This window comes from Ceratotherium simum, chromosome 8 (genome assembly GCF_057802395.1).
Source record: "Ceratotherium simum simum isolate JZ-2026a chromosome 8, ASM5780239v1, whole genome shotgun sequence".
Taxonomy (NCBI): domain Eukaryota; kingdom Metazoa; phylum Chordata; class Mammalia; order Perissodactyla; family Rhinocerotidae; genus Ceratotherium; species Ceratotherium simum.
The window spans coordinates 48,641,137-48,664,162 of record NC_141907.1 but is presented as its reverse complement, the minus strand read 5'-3'; the positions used below and the strand labels follow the sequence as shown (position 1 = coordinate 48,664,162).

The 23,026-nt window shown below is 34.7% G+C and overlaps 1 protein-coding gene across 19 annotated transcripts in view; it reads right to left on the bottom strand.

Annotated features, from left to right (window-relative positions):
• ADGRL3 (adhesion G protein-coupled receptor L3) overlaps nt 1–23,026 on the bottom strand; it is an 812,769-nt gene that overhangs the window by 448,681 nt on the left and 341,062 nt on the right. The window contains exon 2 of one of the 19 annotated variants that reach the window (XM_087434389.1): nt 16,321–16,428. The exons of the other annotated variants lie outside the window; for them this stretch is intronic. Within the exon in view, the coding sequence (XP_087290515.1) occupies nt 16,321–16,327 (7 nt within the window). The 5' untranslated portion in view covers nt 16,328–16,428. The remainder of the gene's footprint in view (nt 1–16,320; nt 16,429–23,026) is intronic. 19 annotated transcript variants of the gene reach the window in all.

The window sequence follows — 23,026 nt, the reverse complement described above, 5'->3', positions numbered from 1 at the left end:
CTTACATATCTGGAAGTGGGCTGGTTTCTACTTGTTGGCAATGCCTTTTAAAAATACTTCATTACTTAAATGCTGCCCAAAAGCCAAATATTCTCATAGGCAGAGCCTATGATATTATTTCTTTAAATATGTGTATTTTCTCTGTGCCACTTTACATGCCAACACATTTATCCAAGTTTTAAAAAACGTGCTCTGAAAATCTAGTCCAAAACATTTGGCAGCAAAAATAACATTGGGAACCCAATGAAATATCAACCTATCATCCACTTTCTTTAAAAGTACATCTGCTACCAGGAAGCTTCTAATACACTGAATTTTAACAAGTCTATTTCAACAAAGAATACATATAATTTAAATGATATTTTAGTATTTAATTAAGTGTAACAGTGACAATTAAAACTGACACCCTGAAGGAATGAGCAAAGGCAATTATGATCTGAGGTCAAAAAGAAAAGCATGAAATTTAGAATTTGTGAAATTACAGGGAAAAAAATGTTCTAATGAGTGGAATATCATAAAACAATTAATGCTCAGCTATCCTTTTGACTTATGGAGCTTCAGCATGAGAGTAACATTAATCATACTTTTGGAAAATACGTATACAAAGTGGTGGTCTTCAAGTGAAATTGTCTAAACAAAGATTGCCTAAAAAACGTAGTAAGTATTTGAATAAATGAATTCATATCTACCTGTTATAAATTTTCAACATTTAATAAAATTACATTCTACATTGTCTTCCAATTATATTCATGAGGAATAAAATTTCTAAAACTGTGTCAAATTTCACATGACAATTATCCCAATCTTTTTCTAAATGTTAAAAATTCCAAACTGGCTGTTCAAAATGTTCTTACAGTAAAAATTATAATTTCAGGATAAATAAGAATCCAATAAAACGAATTATACAATTCAAAAGAAATATATACAAGATATGCCAATTTAATTCCAAATGCATATTGATGACCTACAATGTGGCTGCTAAAAGTTATTAAACATAAGACAAGGACATTGTTTAAATTCTCCCTTCACATTTGGGATTATCTCAGGCCTAGGAATGGTCCTATACAGAATGGGATTCCAAAAGTCTGGGAGAAGGAGCTTCAGAGTTATCATATGAAATCAGGAAAATGATAAAAATTCATGTGTGTGATGGTTAATTTATGTGTCAACTTGACTGGGCTAAGGGATGCCCAGGTAGCTGGTAAAACATTATTTCTGGGAATGTCTATGAAGGTGCCTCTAGAAAAGATCAGCATTTAACTAGGTAGACTAAGAAAGAGGATCATCCTTACCAATTTGGGTGGGTCTCATCTAATCTGTTGAGGGCTGGAATAGAACAAAAAGGCAGAGGAAGTGTGAATTTGCTCTCTGCTTGAGCTGGGATATCCATCTTCTGCAGCACTCTGACGTTGGTGCTCCTGGTTCTTAGGCCTTCGGACACGAAGCAGGACTTACACCAGCAGCCCTCTGGTTCTCAGGCCTTCAAGTTTGGACTGGAACCACATCATTGGCTTTCCTGTGCCTCCAGCTTGCAGACAGCACATAGTGGGACTTCTCAGCTTCCATAATTGTGTGAGCAAATCCCTCAAAATAAATCTCTTCATATATATATATATATAATTAATTAGCCCCATATATATAGGGATAATTGTGATATGTGAAATTTGATAGAGTTTTAGAAATTTTATCTTGCATGAATATAATTAGAAAATAATCTGGAGAGTCCTGAGGAACAATGTAAGTGTAGCAAGTCCCAAAAGCCAAGAGATGGTATGCATGATTACTAAAACCAAAAGGTTACAGGATAATGACAACAAGATCAAATGGGTGAAAGTTCGAAGCGGGGGAGGGCAGATGGACAGACGACCCAGAGCAAAAGTACAGAGAATCTTCCTAAGTGTCCCCATGGGAGTCTACAAGGTGTAGAAGCTTGTAGCTGGAGAGAGAATGCACATAGCTATGCAAGGCTTAAAGCATAATAAAGCACAATGATTATATGGAACAGATGAAAAAGTAATGAGGTGATAAACATGTTTGGGTGCTTAAGAAAGATTTCTTGAAGGAAGCAAACTTGAGCTGGTCTTTAAAGACAAAACAATATGTGAATATAGGAGAAGAGATAGTAAAATACTCCAGGCAGAAATTCTGAGCAAAGAGTTCTGAGCGAGGATCTTGAAGAGACATCTGCCTCCCCGGGTTCACTGCAGCATTATTCTCAATAGCCAAGACACGGAAACAACATAAGTGTCCACAGATGGATGAATGGATAGAGAAGATGTGGTACATATATGCAATGGAATATTATTCAGTCATGTAAAAGAAGGAAATCTTGCCATTTGTGACAATATAGATGGATCTTGAGGGCATTATGCTAACTGAAATAAGTCAGACAGAGAAAGACAAATACCGTATGATATCACTTATATGTGGAATCTAAAAGAGCAGAACTCACAGAAACAGAGAGTAGAATAGCGGTTGCCAGGGGATGGGGATTGAGGAAAATGGGGAGATGTTGGTCAAAGGGTACAAACATCCAGTTATAAGATGAATAAGTTCTGAGAGGATCTAGTGTACAGTATTGTTGTATTATATACTTGAAAGTTATAAGATCTTAAATGTTATAAGATCTTAAATGTTCTTACCACAAAAAATAAATGGCAATTATGTGAGGTGATGGAGCTGTGAACTAACCCTACTGTGGTAATCATTTCACAATATATAAGTGTATCAAATCAACACATTGTACACCTTAGACTTACACAATATTATATGTCAACTATATCTGGGAAAAAAAAGAGAGATATTGACAAGAGAATCAGGAGCAGAGCGGATACAGAACTAAAGAGCAGTCAAATTGGAAAGAACCTCAAAATCAGATTCAGGATATAGTCCAACTTACATAGGGCAGTTGAGGATTATAGTACAATATAATAAGATAATAATATTAATAAAATTAATCTTAAAAAGCATTAGCCAATAGATTATTCAAACAGACTTGAGTGAAAGGTAACAGAGTCTGGGAATTAATGGGGAACATATTGCAAAAAGCTATTTAGGGTGATATGATGATGATAATTGCTAACGTTTATCGAGTGCTTTCCATGTGCTGGTGCTTTCAAAGCATCATTTTATTTCAAACTCCTATAAAACAATAAAAGCTTGGCAATATTATCGTCCCCATTTAGTACACCAAGAAACTGTGATTTAGAAAAATGATAAGAATGGGAGGCATGAACTAGAAAGTCATATAGGTGAGAGATAAGATGAAATGACTCTCCTTGGGTATCATACAGTTGGAGATAACAAAGAAAGGTGACTTCTCTCAGGAAATACATAAGGCAATATGAGAATATCACACTAATAACCTCTGATCCAAAGTTCATGGATTGACATTCCTTTAGTGAAATGAAATCTAACTTCTGAACATGAAATGTTAAGTTGAATATTCCATTTATTGTGTCTGGGAGGGCTTTTTTTTCTCTTAATAGCACAAAACATAATAGCATACTATTACTATTTTGAGAATTTTAAGAATTCTTTCCTAATAGTTTGATATTATACCACCAAAATTAATATGAAGATTGCCTTTGTGTGAAAAATCTACTGCAATAAGATGGAAAATCACTACTTTAATTTTAAAATGTGGCATTAATTCTCAGATGGAGTCATTATACTTGTACTGCAATATATAAATATATAATTTTCTTTACTGCCAATCAATGAATTTAAAGTTTATGTTTTTCTTACGGCGAAACCAAGAAAATCTGTAGTCATGCAGATTTTCACAGAAGAAACATACAAGAAATTTAGGGAAGGATAAACATAAGTTTTGAATAAACAGTGATGTCACAGGTTAAGACTAAACAAGATTTAACTTTGAAGGAAATGAAAGGAGTTGCTCAACGGTGAATAAACGCTCTACTGCACTGCACACATCATTCAGAAATACACAGGCAGCACCTAATCACATTCTTGCCCCCTCCTTCACACACACACACACACACACACACACACACACACAATACTTGTTGGAAAGGATAAAGAGATTTCAGTGACTTATAATTTTGGGTGGTTTTTTAATCCTTAAAGAAATTAATGCTAAGACATTTCTTTCTAATTCAGCAGCATAAATGTTCTGCAGAAGAGACCTTGTAATAACCTCTTTGATAATACTTTCAAGATTGAAAAACATACACAACAGCGTTTATAAACCCTTTATCCACAAGCTTTACAACAGCTTTAACATATATATACTCGCCCGATCACCGTTGAATTGTAATGTCTATGTAATCCATCTGAGCTTAGGACAATAAGCCAGACCATAAAAAGCCTGACCAAATCTGTTATTTCCACACTGTTACCTTTTCTAACCAAAGGTTCCTATCACCTGTTTATTGCAGCTAAAAGTTGACATTCATTCCACTAGAATGTATTTGTTAGAAGTTTGCCAATTGACTATGCTGCTTGCAAAATGAAATGTTTATTCTTTATTTTATTCACAGTGAAAACTTTTATCAGCAATGTTTTCAAACAAACAAATTTTCATTAAGAAGTAGACTAACACTAAATACTAAATGTAAATGCTGGCTTTAACGACAGTGAATCTCTATTTAGTGATATTAGTAAATAGAGAATGTATTACCAACCAAATCTCTCAGCCTAAGAAAGTCCAGATATTTGCCAAAGGCTAGAAATGTGAGACAGAAAGAGGAGCCAGTTAGTTTTTTCAACAAGCACTGACGAAATCTTTCTCTCCAAAGCAGGAAAAAAACAATCAGAATGAGAAAAATGCCAAAATGAAGCCCAAAATCCTAGGGGGGAAGAAACAACACACATTGGATAATTCTGGACGCTAAAAAAAGATTTTTTGAATGAAAGTGAAATCTATTGAGCTAGTTCAGAAAGGAACTCTCACCTCTCCCCAGCTTTGAGGCAAAGCCATCAGAAGGATTCTGAATGAATAGATTTCTACTTCTCTTTAACAAGAGTTAAAACAACAAAAATACTTTGAAAGGCAGAAAAGCAGCTCCAGACTTAAGTTTCAAAAGCCTTAGGAACTGATTTCGAAAACCACATGAAAAAAATCACAGGAAACAGGTGATAAAGGCCATACCAAGGGTTATTTGTATACATAGGAAAACAGTCATGAAATGACATAGGGCACCTACAGCACTCTCTTATATTTGTTCAGCTCAACCACAAAATATACCGTTGAGGTTAGTAAAACACATTTTCCAACCTACAAAATTTTAATGGAAAATATTTATATAATACATTTTCAGGGCCACACAGCAAGTTTCTTGAAATAGATTAAAATCAAAGTTACAAGTATCCACCCCAATGTCTCTGCAAATTATTAAACAAATAAGTTGTGTAATAAAAACTAATTTTCAAAGTGGTAGTTGAGAAATACATATTCTAACATGCCTGAATAATCCATATTAATCCTTCACATAAGTGAGGAACTTCATTTATTCATTTAACAAATATAAATTGAGCACTAGAGAAGTGCTAGATACTGTTCCATGTTGTAGGCATTCAATGGTCAATAAAACATTGATTCACGATCTTAAGGATTTTCTAGTATAGATGGGGTAGAGGATAAACATTAAAAACAATTAAATATACAAAAAATTAAATACCTAAAATCACCATGAGAATATGATGGAAAACCAAACCAAAACAAAATATTATACTACGAGAGAAAGTAGTTTCACCAATTGCCGGCTTGAACAACATGTCTATCTCTGGTTTACCCAAGTAAGTTGGGAGTGTCCAAAATGATTTTAACAAGAGTATTCTAAAAATTACTAACACACAAGTTTAAAATCTCATAATGCACCTTTTCTCTACATTATTCAAAATAAATTATCTTATTAAGTCTTACTCAAACTCTTAGTAGAGGAAGCTGAAAATGTATTATTACAAATAGATATTTACTTGAATAAATAAGTTGAAAGAGAGAGCAGATAGGACTATTACATTCACAAGTGGCTTTCTGTAATTCATAACAAAAAAGGAAATGAAGGGATAAATTGCATTGCTTTTCCCACCTCAATCAAACCACATCACATTGCAAGAATATTTGAAAAGATGTGATAAAAAGAAAATGTTGACATATGTGAAGAGATTTTCACATCTTTGATTTGATTGGCATAGAATGTAATAAATACTCTTGAGAACGTGGCTATAAAAAGATTACACAACCTTTAACAAATAACATAGGGGAGCCTTCTAATATTAATAATAAATAATGTACCAAGGTATTCTAATATGAATTTGCCAATCTTTCTATTTTCAAAAGAGTTTACTTGAGCAAACATATCTTGCAGATTTTAATAAGTCTCCAAATTATCATTTCAGGATACACGGTAAAATGAAAGCTTTTAATGAAAGAATCCTTTTAATGCCTAGAAATTTGTCCAATTCCAAGAAACAAACCCATCATTAGAAATACATAAATCAAAAATTATTTCCTAAGTTGAGACATCTTCCTGTCAACTATACTGGAGTAATGGACTTGATCTTTAATTATATCCTGTTGATCATCTATTTTCATATTCATTTGTCACCTGAATATCCTCTAGCATTTCTAAGATCCTGGCTTAATGCTATTTTTGACATATTTCCCTATTCTTTACATAGGATTCTGTTCTTAATATTTGAAGAAGATTATTATTTTTTTGTGTGTGTGTGAGGAAGATCAGCTCTGAGCTAACATCCGATGCCAATCCTCCTCTCTCTCTTTTTTTTTTTTTTTGCTGAGGAAGATTGGCCCTAGGCTAACGTCCGTGCCCATCTTCCTCTACTTTATATGGGATGCCGCCACAGCATGGCTTGACAAGCGGTGCGTTGGTGTGCACCTGGGATCCAAACCTGTGAATCCTGGGCCACCAAAGTGGAGGGCACACACTTAACCGCTGCACCACCAGGCCAGCCCCCGAGAAAAATTATTTTTAATTACCTTGTTCATTGAATTTACACAGTGAGTTTAGAAGGCATTTTGCCAATTTTATTTGAAAACTAAAATTTCAAATTAATTATTAAACTTCTAAAGTGATACACTAATATTTATGAATGATGATTATTTACATATACCTTACGGTAATTATTCCATTTATTTATGGTTTCCTTTTCAATATATATATGCACAGAGACACACACACATATGGTTGCTTTATGAAAATGTTTATTTTTTTGTGTGTGTGAGGAAGATCAGCCCTGAGCTAACATCCAAGCCAATCCTCCTCTTTTTGTTGAGGAAGACTGGACCTGGGCTAACATCTGTGCCTATCTTCCTCCACTTTATATGGGATGCCACCACAGCATGGCCTGACAAGCAGTGTGTTGGTGCATGCCCAGGATCCAAACCTGATCCGCCAGCAGCGGAGCGCACACACTTAACCACTACGCTACAGGGCCAGCCCCAAAAACGTGCATTTTTAAATTACTGTTCTAGTACTGGTAATGGTATAGGTCTGATGGAGCCACACTCTTTTTCTTGGTTTGATTTGAAGTATGCTTTCAAGGTGACTGGTTACCAGTAAATGCCCTAGTCATAAAATAGAGTTAAGTTGAATGACAGAGCCCACTTGGTTTGAGAATGAAAATATTTCACTTTAAACAAACAGTTTAAAAAATTACCATAAATGCATTTTGCACTGTTCTTCATTTTTCTTGTTTGTACACTTATTTGGCCAAAGTTTTGTGCTGTTTTTCCCCCATATGAGCTTTCAAGAAAAAGAGATCAGTGGTTATTTTAAAAAAAAAACTATCATTCTATAATGAAATGTGAATAATATCTAGTTTTTCATAGTTAACATGCTTTCTCTGGTTATGTTTTACATCTGTCCAAGTCCATAATACAGGGAACGCAATTTAGTGTACTTTTTATAGATATCTGTTGAATGAAAGTCAGTAGAGGTATTTTTTTAAATGCTTTATATTTACCAATTTTAATTGAACAGCCTCTTTGTCCAAAGTCTCTCCAAAGAAGAGATTCTATTCTAGTTCATAAATTGATGAGAAAATATGAATTATTTGATTTCTATTTCACAGAAACATAATTTAATATTACATGAATATCAATTCAGAAAAAAACTCTTATCATATTATGAATATAAAGAATTTTCCTGAAGAATGGGGAAATAGGAAGAACTAGAAATCACATATATGTTAACTCAATCACTCACTTATTCAGTGTGCATTAAATGTCTATTTACCATGTATGAAATACGTTTAGCCACTTGAAAATTTGAAAAAGCTAATAAAATGTTTTCTCTCCAGGGATCCATGGTTAAGATAAATATAGATATATTTAATATCTGTGTACTCTAATGATAACATTTAAATATAGTTTGACTAGTTGATAGCACTTATTTGGAAAAAAGTTAGCGAGAGAAAAATCTCAATCTTTCCAGAATATTCAAGATTAAAAACTATTAGGGCCAACCAGTAATATATATATCATATTCATTTCATGGGATTATTTTTTCAAATATGACAGAACAGATCCTGCTGGATCCCAATACCTAACACTATGCTTAGCATGCAGTTGGTGCTCAATCTTTATTGAATAAATACCTTTACATTTCTAGTGTTCAGTACTAATAAATAATTCTAATTTTGGTCCTATGATTTCACTTAGAGGACCCATAAATCTTGTTTCAGAAATGCTCTAAGAATTTGGCACATAAAAATCCCGAACTTTTGGCAAAAATGATCATTTACATAAAGATGCTTGGAAATTTGAAGTGCCAAAAGCATTTCTTTATTTGGGTGGTCTCAAAGATGAGGTCACATTACAGAACGAGGCCTTGAAAACACATGGAACTTTCACATCTGTAATAATTATAAATCTCTGCAGTATTTAATTTCACGTGACACAAATTAATGCAGTGTATTTACGGGGAAAACAAACTGCGACATAAGTGAGTTTTTTACTAACCACAAGTTGCTGGTATATTATTAAACTTACAGTGTTTTGAGATACCACATTGCCATATATACCACCAGTCACATGGTTTAAATTTTCTAGATTGGGAAATGCAGTTTTCAACAGATATATTAAAAAGTAGGTTAATCTGCAGTCTCTTACATAATTCTTACTGTCTCATAAATTGCTCTTTTTCAAAATATATATGCATTTCAAATTGTGTTTCTATTCTCATTTTACAACATTTGGGTAAACTAAGAATTTTAACGTCTAAGCCTAAGGACAGACTGAGGAATAAATTGGTTCACAAAAACCAACCAGAAGACCATGAGATGCTGAATGAATTATGGTTTACGCTAAAGCAAAAAGTGACACGAGGAAGAATAACTGTACAGATAGGATTTACTAAGAGTTAAAGCTTCTTCTGTACTTGTGGTCCCCTAATCAGTTTCTGTAGAGGAACTGTAAGCTCACTGGAATAATATTTGCACGTTTAAAAAAGTGATGAATTGCATGATTATAGTGTTTTGTATGGTTTATGAGCTTGTTTACCATAACACTAAATCTATTAAAGCAAGTTTTGCCAAGAAAAAGGATTTAAAACAAGCCAAGAGAATGTTCGAAAACTCTCTAACAAATATTATTAAAATCTTCAAAAACACTCAAACAGTTCATTTGGGAAAAATCGTCTGATGTGAGCCTCTTATTATTTGTAAGTTAATACAATTTATTTATCTATCTACTCAACCATTCATTCAACAAACAGCTGTTGAATTTTATTGTATGCCAAGAAATAAGCTTTATTTTCTGGGAGATGAATATGAATGTAATGAATATAAATGTTATGGTTCCTATCCAAAAGCTATTTATTCATGAGCAACTTACTCAAACTTTTTAAGTAGTAGTTTTCTTCTGTATTAAATGAAGATAATAATTTGATCCTCCTTCATAGGAATTAAATCAATCATCAAGCATAGCACCAAGTATATACTAAGTACTCAAATTACATATCTAGTATGTTTTGGTACTGCTAAGGTTTTAAGTGAATATAAGAAATATATACAAAACATTCCTAGTAGAGGGAATGATATGAATAAAGTCATAGAGAGCCATCTGGGGGCCCTAAGTACACCCAGACATCCAATAAAATAACCATCTGCCTCCATGCTGCCCAAAACCTCCACATTCCTCTGGTCTGAGACCTCTAATTGCCTTGATGTTTGCAAATGTACTATCTTATTTTTCGCTGTCTCCACTTCAATAACTCTCCTTTAGATTTTATGCTTTTTTTTTTCAGACCAAATCTTGTGTCATTTTCTATGTCTTCACTGCTTAAAAGATGTCTTTTGAGATAATCTTGATTTCAGAATCACTTTGACAAAGCCTCCCCCATAATCCTGAGCCATGCTTACCCATTTCTCCATTTGGTTTAAATTGAAATAAGCACACAGGCAAGAAAACATAGGTTTAGTCAGGAAATGGCAAGAAGTCTAGTTTTGCTATAGCTAAGGTACAAGATAAGAAACAATATATGTGACTAGAGAAAACATATATTAGGTTATGTTGAAGAGAGCACTGGGTTGGTTTCTACTTCATTTAACAAACAGTTGAATTTCTACACATAGTCCAAAGAGCTGGGGCACAGCAGTAAACTAATAGAAAAAAATCTCTACCCTCATGGAGCTTAATTTCTGATTCGGGGAGACAGAAAATGAACCATAAATTCATATTGTGTCCATTACTGGTGCTATGGCAAAAAATATAATAGACTGTAGTGTAAGTTCCTGACATTAAGCTTTTTGATTGTGGTGTAAGTGACAGACATCAAACTTTTGATTGCCAAGGCATCCATTTCAAAAGACATCCATCTTGAATAAACATATGGCCAGCTGTATGACACAGCTACTAGCAAAACAACCAGATGCAGAACTAGATCGCCCCCACCAATGAAGGTCCCTCTTTCAGAAAGCGCTGGTTAACCCAGATAACAGACCACTCGAGTGAGCTTGCTTCTCCCTACCCAAGCCCTAATTCCCACTCTTATGCTTTAAATTAGCCAATAAAGAGTGAACCCACGAAACTCTAGACACCCTGCCCTCAGACCCTAATAAAGGCTGAGCCCCAGGTCCATGCTCTTTTTCTCTCTCTACCCGCAACCTCCCTGTGTGGCCCTTGGGTGTGCTGTGTACCCTCCAGGATCCACGAGTAATAAATCTTGTTCCTTAAAGTTCCCTGATAGTTTTTGCTATCATAATCCTGAGTCCTGAGATCATAATAAGAACCACAAGGGCTGGTCCAGCCACAACATTGGCCCAGGTGGTGGAAATGTCTGTGGGGGCTCACTACAAATAATACAGGCCCAAGTGAGTGCCTCAGGTGTTCCCAGCTGAGGGCGCTACCACCAACAGTTTCCCGACGAGGGAACACAGACTAAGAGGGACAGGGAGGTGTTTCAGAGATGAGGCATTGATTTCTCTGAGTGGAGTCTTGATTTGCTTATAACTGCACATTGGGAACAACAATCAGTCTGAGATGAGCAAGAGGGATTTGAGAGAATTTAGAGAGAAAATCATAGTCGAAAGAATAACAAGATGATAACTGTAATCACCCAGATAAGAGGAAACGACAATGTTAGTAAAGAAAATAGAGTGCAACTCTAAGAGACTTGTGGAAATTAGTCCAAATTTTGTTAATTCTCAGGCTGTGGGAAGAAAGGGTAGGATGGTATCAAAGTTGATATCGACAGCCGCCTTAGTAGCAGAGAAAGGGAAAGACAGGGGTATTCAAGTTGGAGGGGAGGGAGACAAAGATAAGCTCACTTTAAGGTAAGCCTTTACATACAAAAAAGCTCAATAGCTATTTAGCTCTTAAATTTCAAGCACATATATAAATAAATCTTAGGGAAATATAAATGATGGTCATCTAAATTAAAAACGATACATGAAGCCCATGAATCGAAAAAGATTGCCAACAAAAACTTGTATACAAATGTTCATAGCATAATATTCATAATAGCCAAAAATGGAAACAACCCAAACGTCCATGAACTGATGAACAGATAAACAAAATGTGGTATATTCATACAATGGAACATCTTTCAGCAATAAAAAGGAATAAAGTGGGTGACAAAAATGTTTCATAACTTGATATATGAGGTGGTTGTACATCATTGTGAATGTATTAAATGCTATATAAGTACACAATTTTAAATGGTTAATTTTATACTATGTAACTTTGACCTCAATCGAAAAATTAAAATAAAAATAATATTGAAGTACTGATACATGCTATAACTTCGACAAACCTTGAAAACATTGTGCCAAGTAAAAGAAGCTAGTCACAAAATACAACAGATTGTATTATTCTATTGTCTATTTATATGAAATATCCAGATAGGCACATCTTTAGAGACAGAAAGCAAATTAGTGGTTTCCTAGGGCTTGGGAGTTTGAAGGAAAATGGTCAGTGACTGTTAATGAGTACAGTTTTTCTTTTGGGGATGATGAAAATATTCTAAATTCTAGATTCTGGTGATGGTTGCATGATTCTGTGAATATACCAAAAACCACTGAATTGTATACTTCACGAGGGTAAATTTTATGGCATATGAACTACGTCTAAAGAAAGCTATTATTTTTTAAAAACTGCCAAGGATGACAATCTAGACAGAGAGATTTATCATCATTTTATGCTCACTATATGAGGTTCACTCTATTCTATTCTGCTTCATCAAAATAATTCTAGTCTCAACCCATTAAATTGATTTTGTAACTCAATCATCAGTCATAATCCATAGACTGAAAAAAAACACTATTCTAGCGAAGATAAGAGAGCTGAGGATTGTCCCAAGGATTAGGTTGATTTTTGGGAAAGAGCTAAGAATAGAAGAAGGAATCATGAAGGAAAATTTAAGGGGAGCTAAAGAAACAAGAGGAGAACCATGATTATGCTATACAGAAGTAAATGGAGTAAAGGGGATGATGAAGGAACTAGTAATCAATATCAGATAATGTAGAATTTTCAGTGATGATGAAGAGTGAAAAAGACATTAACTTTAGTGCTACAGACTGAAAGTCTGTGTCCTCCCTAAATCCATTTGTAGAAACTTAATCCCCAATGTGATGGTATTTGGAGGTGGGGTCTTTCAGAGGTGATTAGGTTATGAGGCCAGAGTCCTCATGAATAGGATTAGTGCCTTTATAAAAAAGACCCCAGAGAGCGTCCTTCCCACTTCTACTATGTGAGAACACTGCAAAAAAAGGGCCATCAATGAACCAGGAAACAGGCCTTCATCAGACAACCTATCTGCCGGCACTTTGATCTTAGACTTCTCAGCCTCTAGAAGAGTGAGAAATAAATTTCTGTTGTTTATAAGTCACCCAGTCTATGGTATATCTGTTCTAGTAGACTGAATGAACTAAGGCATTTAGTTAATGCTTTTGCTTTAGTATATTACAGTGGGACTAATACAGACTATGGAGAAATTCTTTGTTATAGAATTCTGATCATGGCCTGTTAAGTGTATAACCATTTGTATAATTTCTCAATTCCTCAGAGCCTCAACTATGAATGTAGGCAATTATTTCACAATGCCTTTCTTCTACTGTTTCCACTTATCAAGGACTGGTTCTCTAGCGTAGTGGGAAAGCACAGAAAACATGAATTTGGATCCATTAAAGATAACGAATAAACTTAATTACAAATTATCAGTATGATTTAAAGAAAAAGTATCAGAAGAGAATAGGTTGAAACGTAGTATAGTATACAGAGTTTCAGAAATTATCATCATTATTATTTTATTCTGTTTGCTTGTTTGTTTGAGCATATCTTGCTGGGGAAGCCTTAAAAATGATTATAGATATTTGGTGTAGGGCCACGTAAAAAGATTAAAAATTAAAGAAGATATTATATACCGAGAGGGAAGGAAGATTTCAAATCAAGTCAGATAATACACTAATAATATAATTGAGTAGATTAAAAGATAAGTGAAAAATGAATAAGGAAAAATATAAGGCACCCTAATAAGTGGAAAAACCACAACAAAACAAATTAACGAGCAGACTAAATTTCCTTCCTGCCCTGACAAGAATGGTGTACGGAAGACATCAATGAATTCAGTGGAAGCTCCAGAAGGGACTAAGGAATACCAGTCTAACTGGATATTTAGATGATGGGAAGACAGAGGATCTTGTTCTTAAACTGTAATATATTTTTTTTTCTAATGACTGGCCACTCCAACAGTACTACAAATTGAGCTGTGACTTCAATAGTCTGAAGACTGCAGATACTCTGCCTATTTTTCCTACTTATGTATGTATTTGCATAAATATTTTTAATAGTTATATCTAGGGTTATTTGGAAGAGGGGGTGATGAAGATCAGCATAAGCTACCAAAGGCCCGTAAAACATCCCTTGGCACTCATCTTGCCTGCACTGATTTAGAAATGAGTGCACCAATTAAACTTGCATTTTAATATTTACCACTGAACTAACTGTATGACTTTGACAGATTATTTAACTTCTCTGGGCCTTAGTTCCCTCATCCGGAAAATTATAGAGCTGATGAACTCAAAGGTCATTTAAAGTTGTAAAATTTGTTGAATTTTTATTCCATAATTTTTGGGATCTTGCCCTACATTTTCTACTAATTGCATAGCATTTGGCAAGTCCCTTTTCTGCTTCAGGCATCTATTTCCTTATCATAAAACATGGGAAGTAAAGTAAATGATTAATAATGTTCTTCAAGCTTAGAGTCCAAGTTGAATAGGTGATTGATGATATAATATGGGCAATTCCATGTTATATAAGTTAGGAACAGCTTTCCTCAAAAGAAAGGAAAAAAAAAACTTCTTATTTTTTTTAATGATAACAGTCAAAGGGAACAACAAAATGGGCACACTTGTATTGCTAATGATAGTAAAAATTGTACAAATTTTACACTAACTTATTTAAAAATATTTCTTAAGGACAAAATTCTTGCATAAACTGTCAAAATTGCATGCCATATTTAATACAATTTTATTTATTAATCATACATGTCTTATTGTTATCAGACACATTAAAGCTCTTGAGTAGATGCCGAAAAATATTTTGTTAATCTCCTCTAATATACCATGGATACCAGCAGAAAAGGTGTATATTTTAAAAAGTAACTTCAAATAGTAGGTACAGCTCTACTAGGAGAAAAAAAATTCAAGATTTTTTTTCTGAAATTCAACTTTTTCTTCCTGTTATATGTCGAATTGTGTCCCCCATCAAAACTCCTATGTTGAAGTCCTAAACCCCAGTACCTAAGAATGTGACCTTATTTGGAGATAGGATCTTTACAAAGATAATCCAGTTAAAATGAGGTTAGTACGATAGAGCTTAAGCCAATATGACTAATGTCCTTGTAAGAGGAAATCTGACACAGAGACACACATAGAGGGAAGATTACACAAAGAGACACAGGGAGAAAACAGCCACCTATAAGCCAAGGAGAGAAGCCTGAAACAGATCCTTCCCTCACAGACCTGAGAAGGAACCAACTCTAAGGATACCTTGATCTCTCAAACTTGTGGCCTCCAGAACCATGACACGATAAATTTCTGTTGTTTAAGCCACTCAGTTTGTGGTACTTTGTTACAGCAGCCCTAACAAACTAATAGACTTCCTATAGTTCAATGCTCTTGCGCAAATCCTCTCATCTCCCTTTCTTATAATCAACATACTTTTAGACTTTTCTTTTCAAAACTATAAATTGGAAATCATAAATCTCAAGAAAACAGTTTATAAATCCATATGAAATCAAGCAAATGAGGAGGAAAAAAGGATCACTTTAGCAGTATCATAGCTAATATGAATAGATCCCTAAATCAAAGTAAACTGAAGAGACCACATGCATAAACTGATATATCCAAGTTCCATTGATTTGGCCTTCTCTTTTAGTTCCAATTTATTGTCAGTTAGACAAGATTTATTTTCCTATATCATCATTAATAGTGCCAAAATAATATCTGATTAAATATAAATTTTAAGTCTACTTAAAACACTAATAAAGAGTTAGGGCCATCTTAAGAGTAATAAATAAATTCTCAAAGTGGCAAGCCTGAGTTTAGAATTAGCAAATCACAGGATAGATGGTATGACAAGATAAGAACAAACATTGTGAGAGATATATATATCACTAAATGGGATCTCCCAGCTAAAAATAATTTCTAAAGCAAACTCAGTGAGAATTAAAACAATAATTCATATTTATATAGTAGATTTGTATGAGACTTATAGGTTATAATTTATAAGTTTCCATGAAATAAAAATGGAACAACTGTTAGTGTGTTTTATAATAGACAGAAACATGTGCAAAGAATATTTGCTTATTTTACAAGGACTTCACCAATACTTACTTAGCATAAGGCTACGGAAGTTTCAGGTATTTAAAAATTCACCTAGAGTAGGTCAAATATCCTGAAGAGATCTTTGTCTGTGTTTCCTTCCCCAGCCTCCTAAATCATCTGTTTAAAAAAAAGCAGTAAATTATCTATTTTTCTTCCTGTAGAAGAGAAGATGTGGCAGGAAACCTAATGTAGCCAGAGTTAAAAGAGACTATAAATGACATACAGGTTGAAATATAGTCATGTGCCACATAACGATGTTTCAGTCAATGACCAAGCTCATATACGACGGTGGTCCCATACGATTAGTACCATGTAGCCTCACTGTGTAGTAGGCTATACCATCTAGGTTTGTGTAAGTACACTCTATGATGTTTGTACAACGACAAAGACAAAATCTCCTAATGATGCATTTCTCAGAACATATCCCTGTTGTTAAGCAATGCATGACTGTAATTAAAATAATCTCATTAAATCAAAGGTCTATCGTCTTGCAAAACACGCATTCCTTTCTCAACAATTTCCTAAACCAGAGGATTGGGAACGGAATACATTCTTTCAAAATTATTTTAATTGGCATTGTTAAATAATGGAAGATAAGCAGAATTACCTCCTCTTTTACCTACTACCAAATACAGTATTCAACATGGAGTATAGCACTCTAATAAAAAAAAGGTTTGAATGGCAGAATTAATTTTCCCTGGGTGGCAAAAAAGTTTAATATAAGAGCTTACAGTGTAAGTACTGATTGTTATTATTAATAAAGCACAGTCATACTCCTTAAGCACCTTGGGAGAAAGTTAAAATAAAAGGTACTATGTTTATTTATCTATATGATACTATATGTTTCTCCACAATCTAGATACCTTTTTCAACTTATTAGCAACCCAAGTTATCACGACATTTCACCTGAAAGAAAATTGCTACAACCTTAAATAAATCAGAGAATCTGTATTTTAGTGACAATGAAAACAAACCTACGACTGGAGAACAAATAGGTTTCTCTCTTTCCCAATGTCCTATTGCCATAGTAAGGGAGATGTATGTATATTAAGTCCTAGGAGTGTGGGAGGCCATATGGAATCAGACAGATGGAGATAAAAGACTTCTCTAGGCTCTTATAAAGGGGTAGACTATCCTCCATTTCTCTAAAGTAAGGTAAAAAAATTAAGCAAATTCAATGAGATTTGAAATATTGGACAGATTTGGTAGTACCGGGTTTCTCTAGCCCCACACACTCAGTGACTTCCAAAGGCAGGTATCCACCATAGTTACTTTAGGTGCTCAGACTATCCTACCATTTCCCAAAAGACAAGCCCAATCACTACAATAATTTAAGGATATAATAATTTGACCCTTGGAAATTTAAATTCCCCTGGTCACTTAAAGGTCAAATATAGTCAGATGACCATTTGTTATTACAATTTCTACTTTGAAATGTAGGGAAAGGACGTTATATTCCAAGTGACTTCTGGATACATAAAAGGTACCTTATTAATTATTATAGTTAACATGCATTATCTCATGAAACAAACAATTATTCATTGCATATCACAAGCTAGTCACCATGCTAGGCACCAGAGATTTAAAACAATGACAAAAAGACAGATCTAGCACTCCTCCTCAGTTTGTACTTCTATTTTGCTCCCAGGCAAATAATCAATAACAATATAATAGGCTAAGTGCCATAAAAGAACTGTGAAGGGTAGGCTATGGGAGCAAAGAGGGGTCTCTTTAATGCTATCAGGCCGGGCAAGACGTAACAGCACAGGAAGGCTTCTTTAGGAAGGAATGAGTCTTGAAGCTGAATCTTGAAAGGTAAGTGGGAGTTGGGCGTGTCAATCAAAGGCAGATGGCTATGGATCAAAGAGCAAGAAGGGAACTCCATGTAGAGAGAGAAGGCATGATAGAATACGGCATGTCCAGGGAGCAGCAAGTGCACCGAGTATCATACACTATTCCTTCAAAGCTAATTTTTGTTCTCTAAGACATACATGACACTAGACTAAAAAATAACATGATTAGGATTATGCACCAATACCCTATTATTTCCTCTTTAGGTCAGTGAACTATACACACTAATATGGACATAAGCAAATAGAGAAGAAAGACACAAATATTTGACTCATGCTTTCCTTGTTTTCAACATTTTTAGTCACACTTTCACCCCCTGATGGTACTGCCAGAAAAAAAGTAACACATAACAAATATGTCCACACACTAAGTACAAAATACTATGAAGCATGAACATTTGTGCTGGAAAAACCTACTGCCAATGTGTCAGACGCACTGACTATTAGTGTACAAGCAGGAGCCAAATTCAGCCTAATTGTACTAAATGCCATGATGGGTGCAATCCAAGCTTTTATTTTTAAACTTTTTCATTTTCTAATTTTTATTGAAGTATCCAGCCAGGCCATAAACAAAAGCAGCTTATATTGGCAAAGGGAGAGCAACTGACAGAAGACGTTCAAGTCACCACGCACCAATTGAAGGGAACTGAAAACCAGTTCGTAACCACTGACTCACTTCTCTACAAACAGATTATTTTATTTATTATTTAAAAATTAAAATTTGAAATTTTATGTAGAAAAAAATGGCAATGGTTAGGGATGGTGATGATGATAATAAAGGAGCTACCATTTCAGAGAGGTCACTCTGGGCAAAACACAGCACGGAACCTATTATGTAAGCTGTCTCATGTATTCTTTACATAGTACAATATATGATGATAATAATAATTCCCAAGTATGACTAAGCATTTAGTCTGCACCAGTACCTGTGCTAAGCATTCTTCTCATTTAATCCTCAATACAACTATTATTTACACATAGTATTCTCCTTTAATTCTTATGATAACCCAAGGAGTGTTATCATCCACATTTACCAATGGGAAAAGAGGACTCAGAGTTCAAGTCATTCGCTTACTGTTCAACAGCATTTTGAAATTTTAAAAGAGACTTGGATATATCAAATATGTTCTTCATGGCCTAGAAAAAAGTACCCATTTCTGCCAGAAGTTTAATAGGATTCCTCTTAAAATAAAACAGTCCCATTGTAGGAATCTTAAGAGATTTTTTGAAATACAAGTGAATAATAACAATGATATTCTTTAAGCAATTTTAAAGGCAGTGAATCTACAGAGATGAATATATAGGTAGGTAGATATTAGAAAGAGAAAGAGAGATCTATCTTATCTCTGGTACTGGTAAAAGAGAGTGAAACCAAAAGCAATATTATGGATTAGAGGTTTATCAAAAGGCTTAATGTCAATTTCAAAGTGCTATCTTTTCTTACTTATCCCCTAAAATAGGCATCCAGTGCAGACTGGAAAAGTCCTTGAGGAAAGGAGTCAGGAATACAAAAGAAAAATGATTCAAAAGTAGTACCATTCTATCAAAACCTCCATTCAACTAGACTATCATCAGATTTTGTAGCCAGAAAATTCAGGATATTGTGATGGAACAAAATATAAATCAATAACCTCAAATTCTGAACAAACTCAATAGGGGTACTAAAATGCAAGATATATATTCTGACATTCCCAAAACTTGGGACACTTTTTAAATCACATTTCACAAGCCACTATATCGAGGTTGCTGTTTTTACCCATAAGTTCCACACAGGATTTTAAAGTAAAGATCCATATTACCTCAACTGTTTTGTGAATATTCTTATCCAGGCAACCTGTTATTCCCTTCTCATGAAAAAATTGCTGGAGTCAATCATAGTTCTTTAATATTCTTTGTAAAAAAATCCAAACTAAAATTCTGATCAATGATTTAAAGCAAAATAGCCAAGGCATATACTCTTATACTAAAGTAACCACACCCTGTGAGAGATTTTTAAGGATGGTTTTTGAGTGCTCTTATTAATTTCAACTCTGGGGACCTAAAGCACTTAAGCATTACAGAGTGAAAGACAGGCAGTCAGCCTGCTGGGTAATTTTGCATTAGTAATGACTTATAAATGCCACTGTAAGGCAGCTCAATCCACTGGAACAGGCAGTGCCATCATTAAAATGCCTAATTCTGTAGAGAGTACACATTGATAATAAATGGGTTATCGACTTTTACTGCCTTATTTTTACTAAAACCACATAGTGAGTCTACGGATTCCAGGAATTCCTGGTGCCTGATATCTGTGAATCAATGATGTATTTGTATAAAAACGAGTGTACCATGCACCCATTAGGATCCATAATGGAAATTTGTTTTAGATAATATAAGTGTATGAGTGTTCCTGCTATTTAAGGATGAAGTATTCTAGTGTGTGTCTGTGTTAGGAATCATTTTAATCTGAAGGCAAATTAAAAATCATTAAGGCAAAAATGCTTTAATTTAGGTCATACTCACTATTGGATTATGACTAAATATCTTGAAGAAGAAAATTTTGATAAGCCTTTTACCTGAGAAGATCTGAATTTAGGGACTGATCTCCCTCCCTTATCTTCATCTCATCTCTTATTTACCAGTGTTGAACCTATCTGCTTTATCTTCCTGTAGATTAGAGAATGCAAACTGGAGGCTTTCTGTTAATTAAATCCCACACTCAGAAATGCTTTAATTGCCCCAGAGAGTAGTGGGCTGTAGAGTGTTTTAAATAGGAGATAGTATCTATACATCTAAAAATCGGGGAGATTTAAAATAAAAGTTCATATTTTTGGCTTCTCTTAAAAAATTTGAAGACCCAGAAACACTTGGGCTCATGTTACCACATTGTAAAAACTGGCAGTGAGCAATGACTGCCCCTGCACAATGGGCACCCCCCACCTGATTTACTGCAGCCTCTATCACTTCATGGAATCTTCATCACTGAGGCTAAGTACCTATTGCCTTTTTTCATCTTAACACCCAGCTTCTTTCATCACTTAGCTATGTTCTTTCACATTATCTCCTGGCCCTGTAGTCATCTGTGTTTGTTGAGTCAAGCTTTAGCAAAACCTTTCATTTCAAAATAAGGAAGGCCTTTCCCCCCTGCAGTCTATTCTCTGTACAGTAGGCAGGGTGGTCCTTGGAAACAGGGAAGTCAAATCACGTTACTGCTCTGCTCAAAGCCCTCTCGTTTTCCTGAGATCCAAAGCCCTTACTCTGCCCCAGATAATTCCCCAACACACGATAACTCACACTTCCATAACTCGCCCATTCTCAAATACTCAGCCCCTTGTTCATTTTGCTTTAGTCACACCCATCTCTTTGCTGTTCCTCAAATACACTCCTGTCTCATACGTTTTTACCTCTTGTTCCTTCTGCCTGGAATGCTCTTTCCCAAGATATGTCACTGCTCAGAAGTCACTTTTTCGCTGAAATCTTCTCTGACTATATTCTTTATATTTGCAATCTCCCTATATACCAGCAATCCCTCTCCCCCATCCCTTCCTTTTCTCCATAGGACTTTTGGATGTATGATATACAATATTTTTTAACCATATTTTCATTCCTTTTTTCTCTGCTCTCCCTAGAATACCTTCCCAGGAGGGCAGGATATTTTGTCTGTTGCTCATCCCTATCCTGCTGCTGTGTTCTCAGCATCTAGAACAGCTCCTGGAGCATAGTGGTAAAAGGTAGAATGTATATAATCCTGACTTTATTTTTTTAATAGCCTCATATGTCATTTGCATTCACTAAGACAAAGATTTCTGCTACTTGTTAGGTGGGAAATAAAGAGCTGAGGTATATAATTTGTTTAAATTAAATCATGTCTATACAAATTGGGAAAAAATTCTCTTAATGGATATTTAATGAAATTCTAAAGCAGATGAAGGGGATCAGAATATGTGACCCCAAAATATGCCACATTGGATTATTTTGAGCTGAAGAAAATTAAAAACAGCAAACAGAGGAGCTCTCTCCCCTCCCACTTTCTGCCTGAAAGCAGGGTATAAATTTCCTTTACAAAACAAATTTCTATTTGTAAAGGTGTCCTCCTCTCCCCTACAAGGAATAAGAGGACCACTCTGTAGACAAGTCTCATCACCTGAGATGACTTAATATAACAAACGTTACCAGAGGATGCTTATTACCATACATTTCCCACAATTAACCCTCCCTTGGAAGCCCAAACACCCTTTTCCGTTGTCTAGTTTCTTCTCCATACTTTATCACCCTTTTATAAGCCCCCAGGTCTAACGCCCTCTTTGAGGTTTTCACTTTGTTTCTGTGATGCCCCCATGTGCATAAACCTTCTGCTAATCTCATTTGTGTCAGTTTAATTCAGAGGCTCCAGCTACTGAATCTAAGAGGGCAGAGGAAAGTTCTTCCTCCCCTACACTGACATACAATTTAATTCAGTGTGGCCATTGAAGTTAAAGTGTAGGAATACCGTAAGTTTAAATACCTGTGTTACTTAGTAATTGTTTTTTAAACACTTAGATACAAAATCAGTTTTCTTCTCTCTCCCTCTTTCTTTGTCTCTCTCTCTTCCTTTCTCCTTTTAGTTTCTCTCTCTCCTTCTCTCTCTCTCTCTCATGAACACACACACCAATGGTGATTAGGAAATAGGTGGGAGAAGGTATAAATATGAATAAGAGAACTAAATACCTAAAATTAGGAGAAATTTTTTATGAATAAACATTTAAAATGTAAAAAAAGGTCCAAGTCTAATTTACAGTAGAAGTCTGTAGCTAATATGACTTTGAGATTCTTATTAAAAAGAGTTAACATTCCAAATTCAGGAAGGCTAAAAGAATTTCTTAATAATCTCAAGAATTAATGAGGAT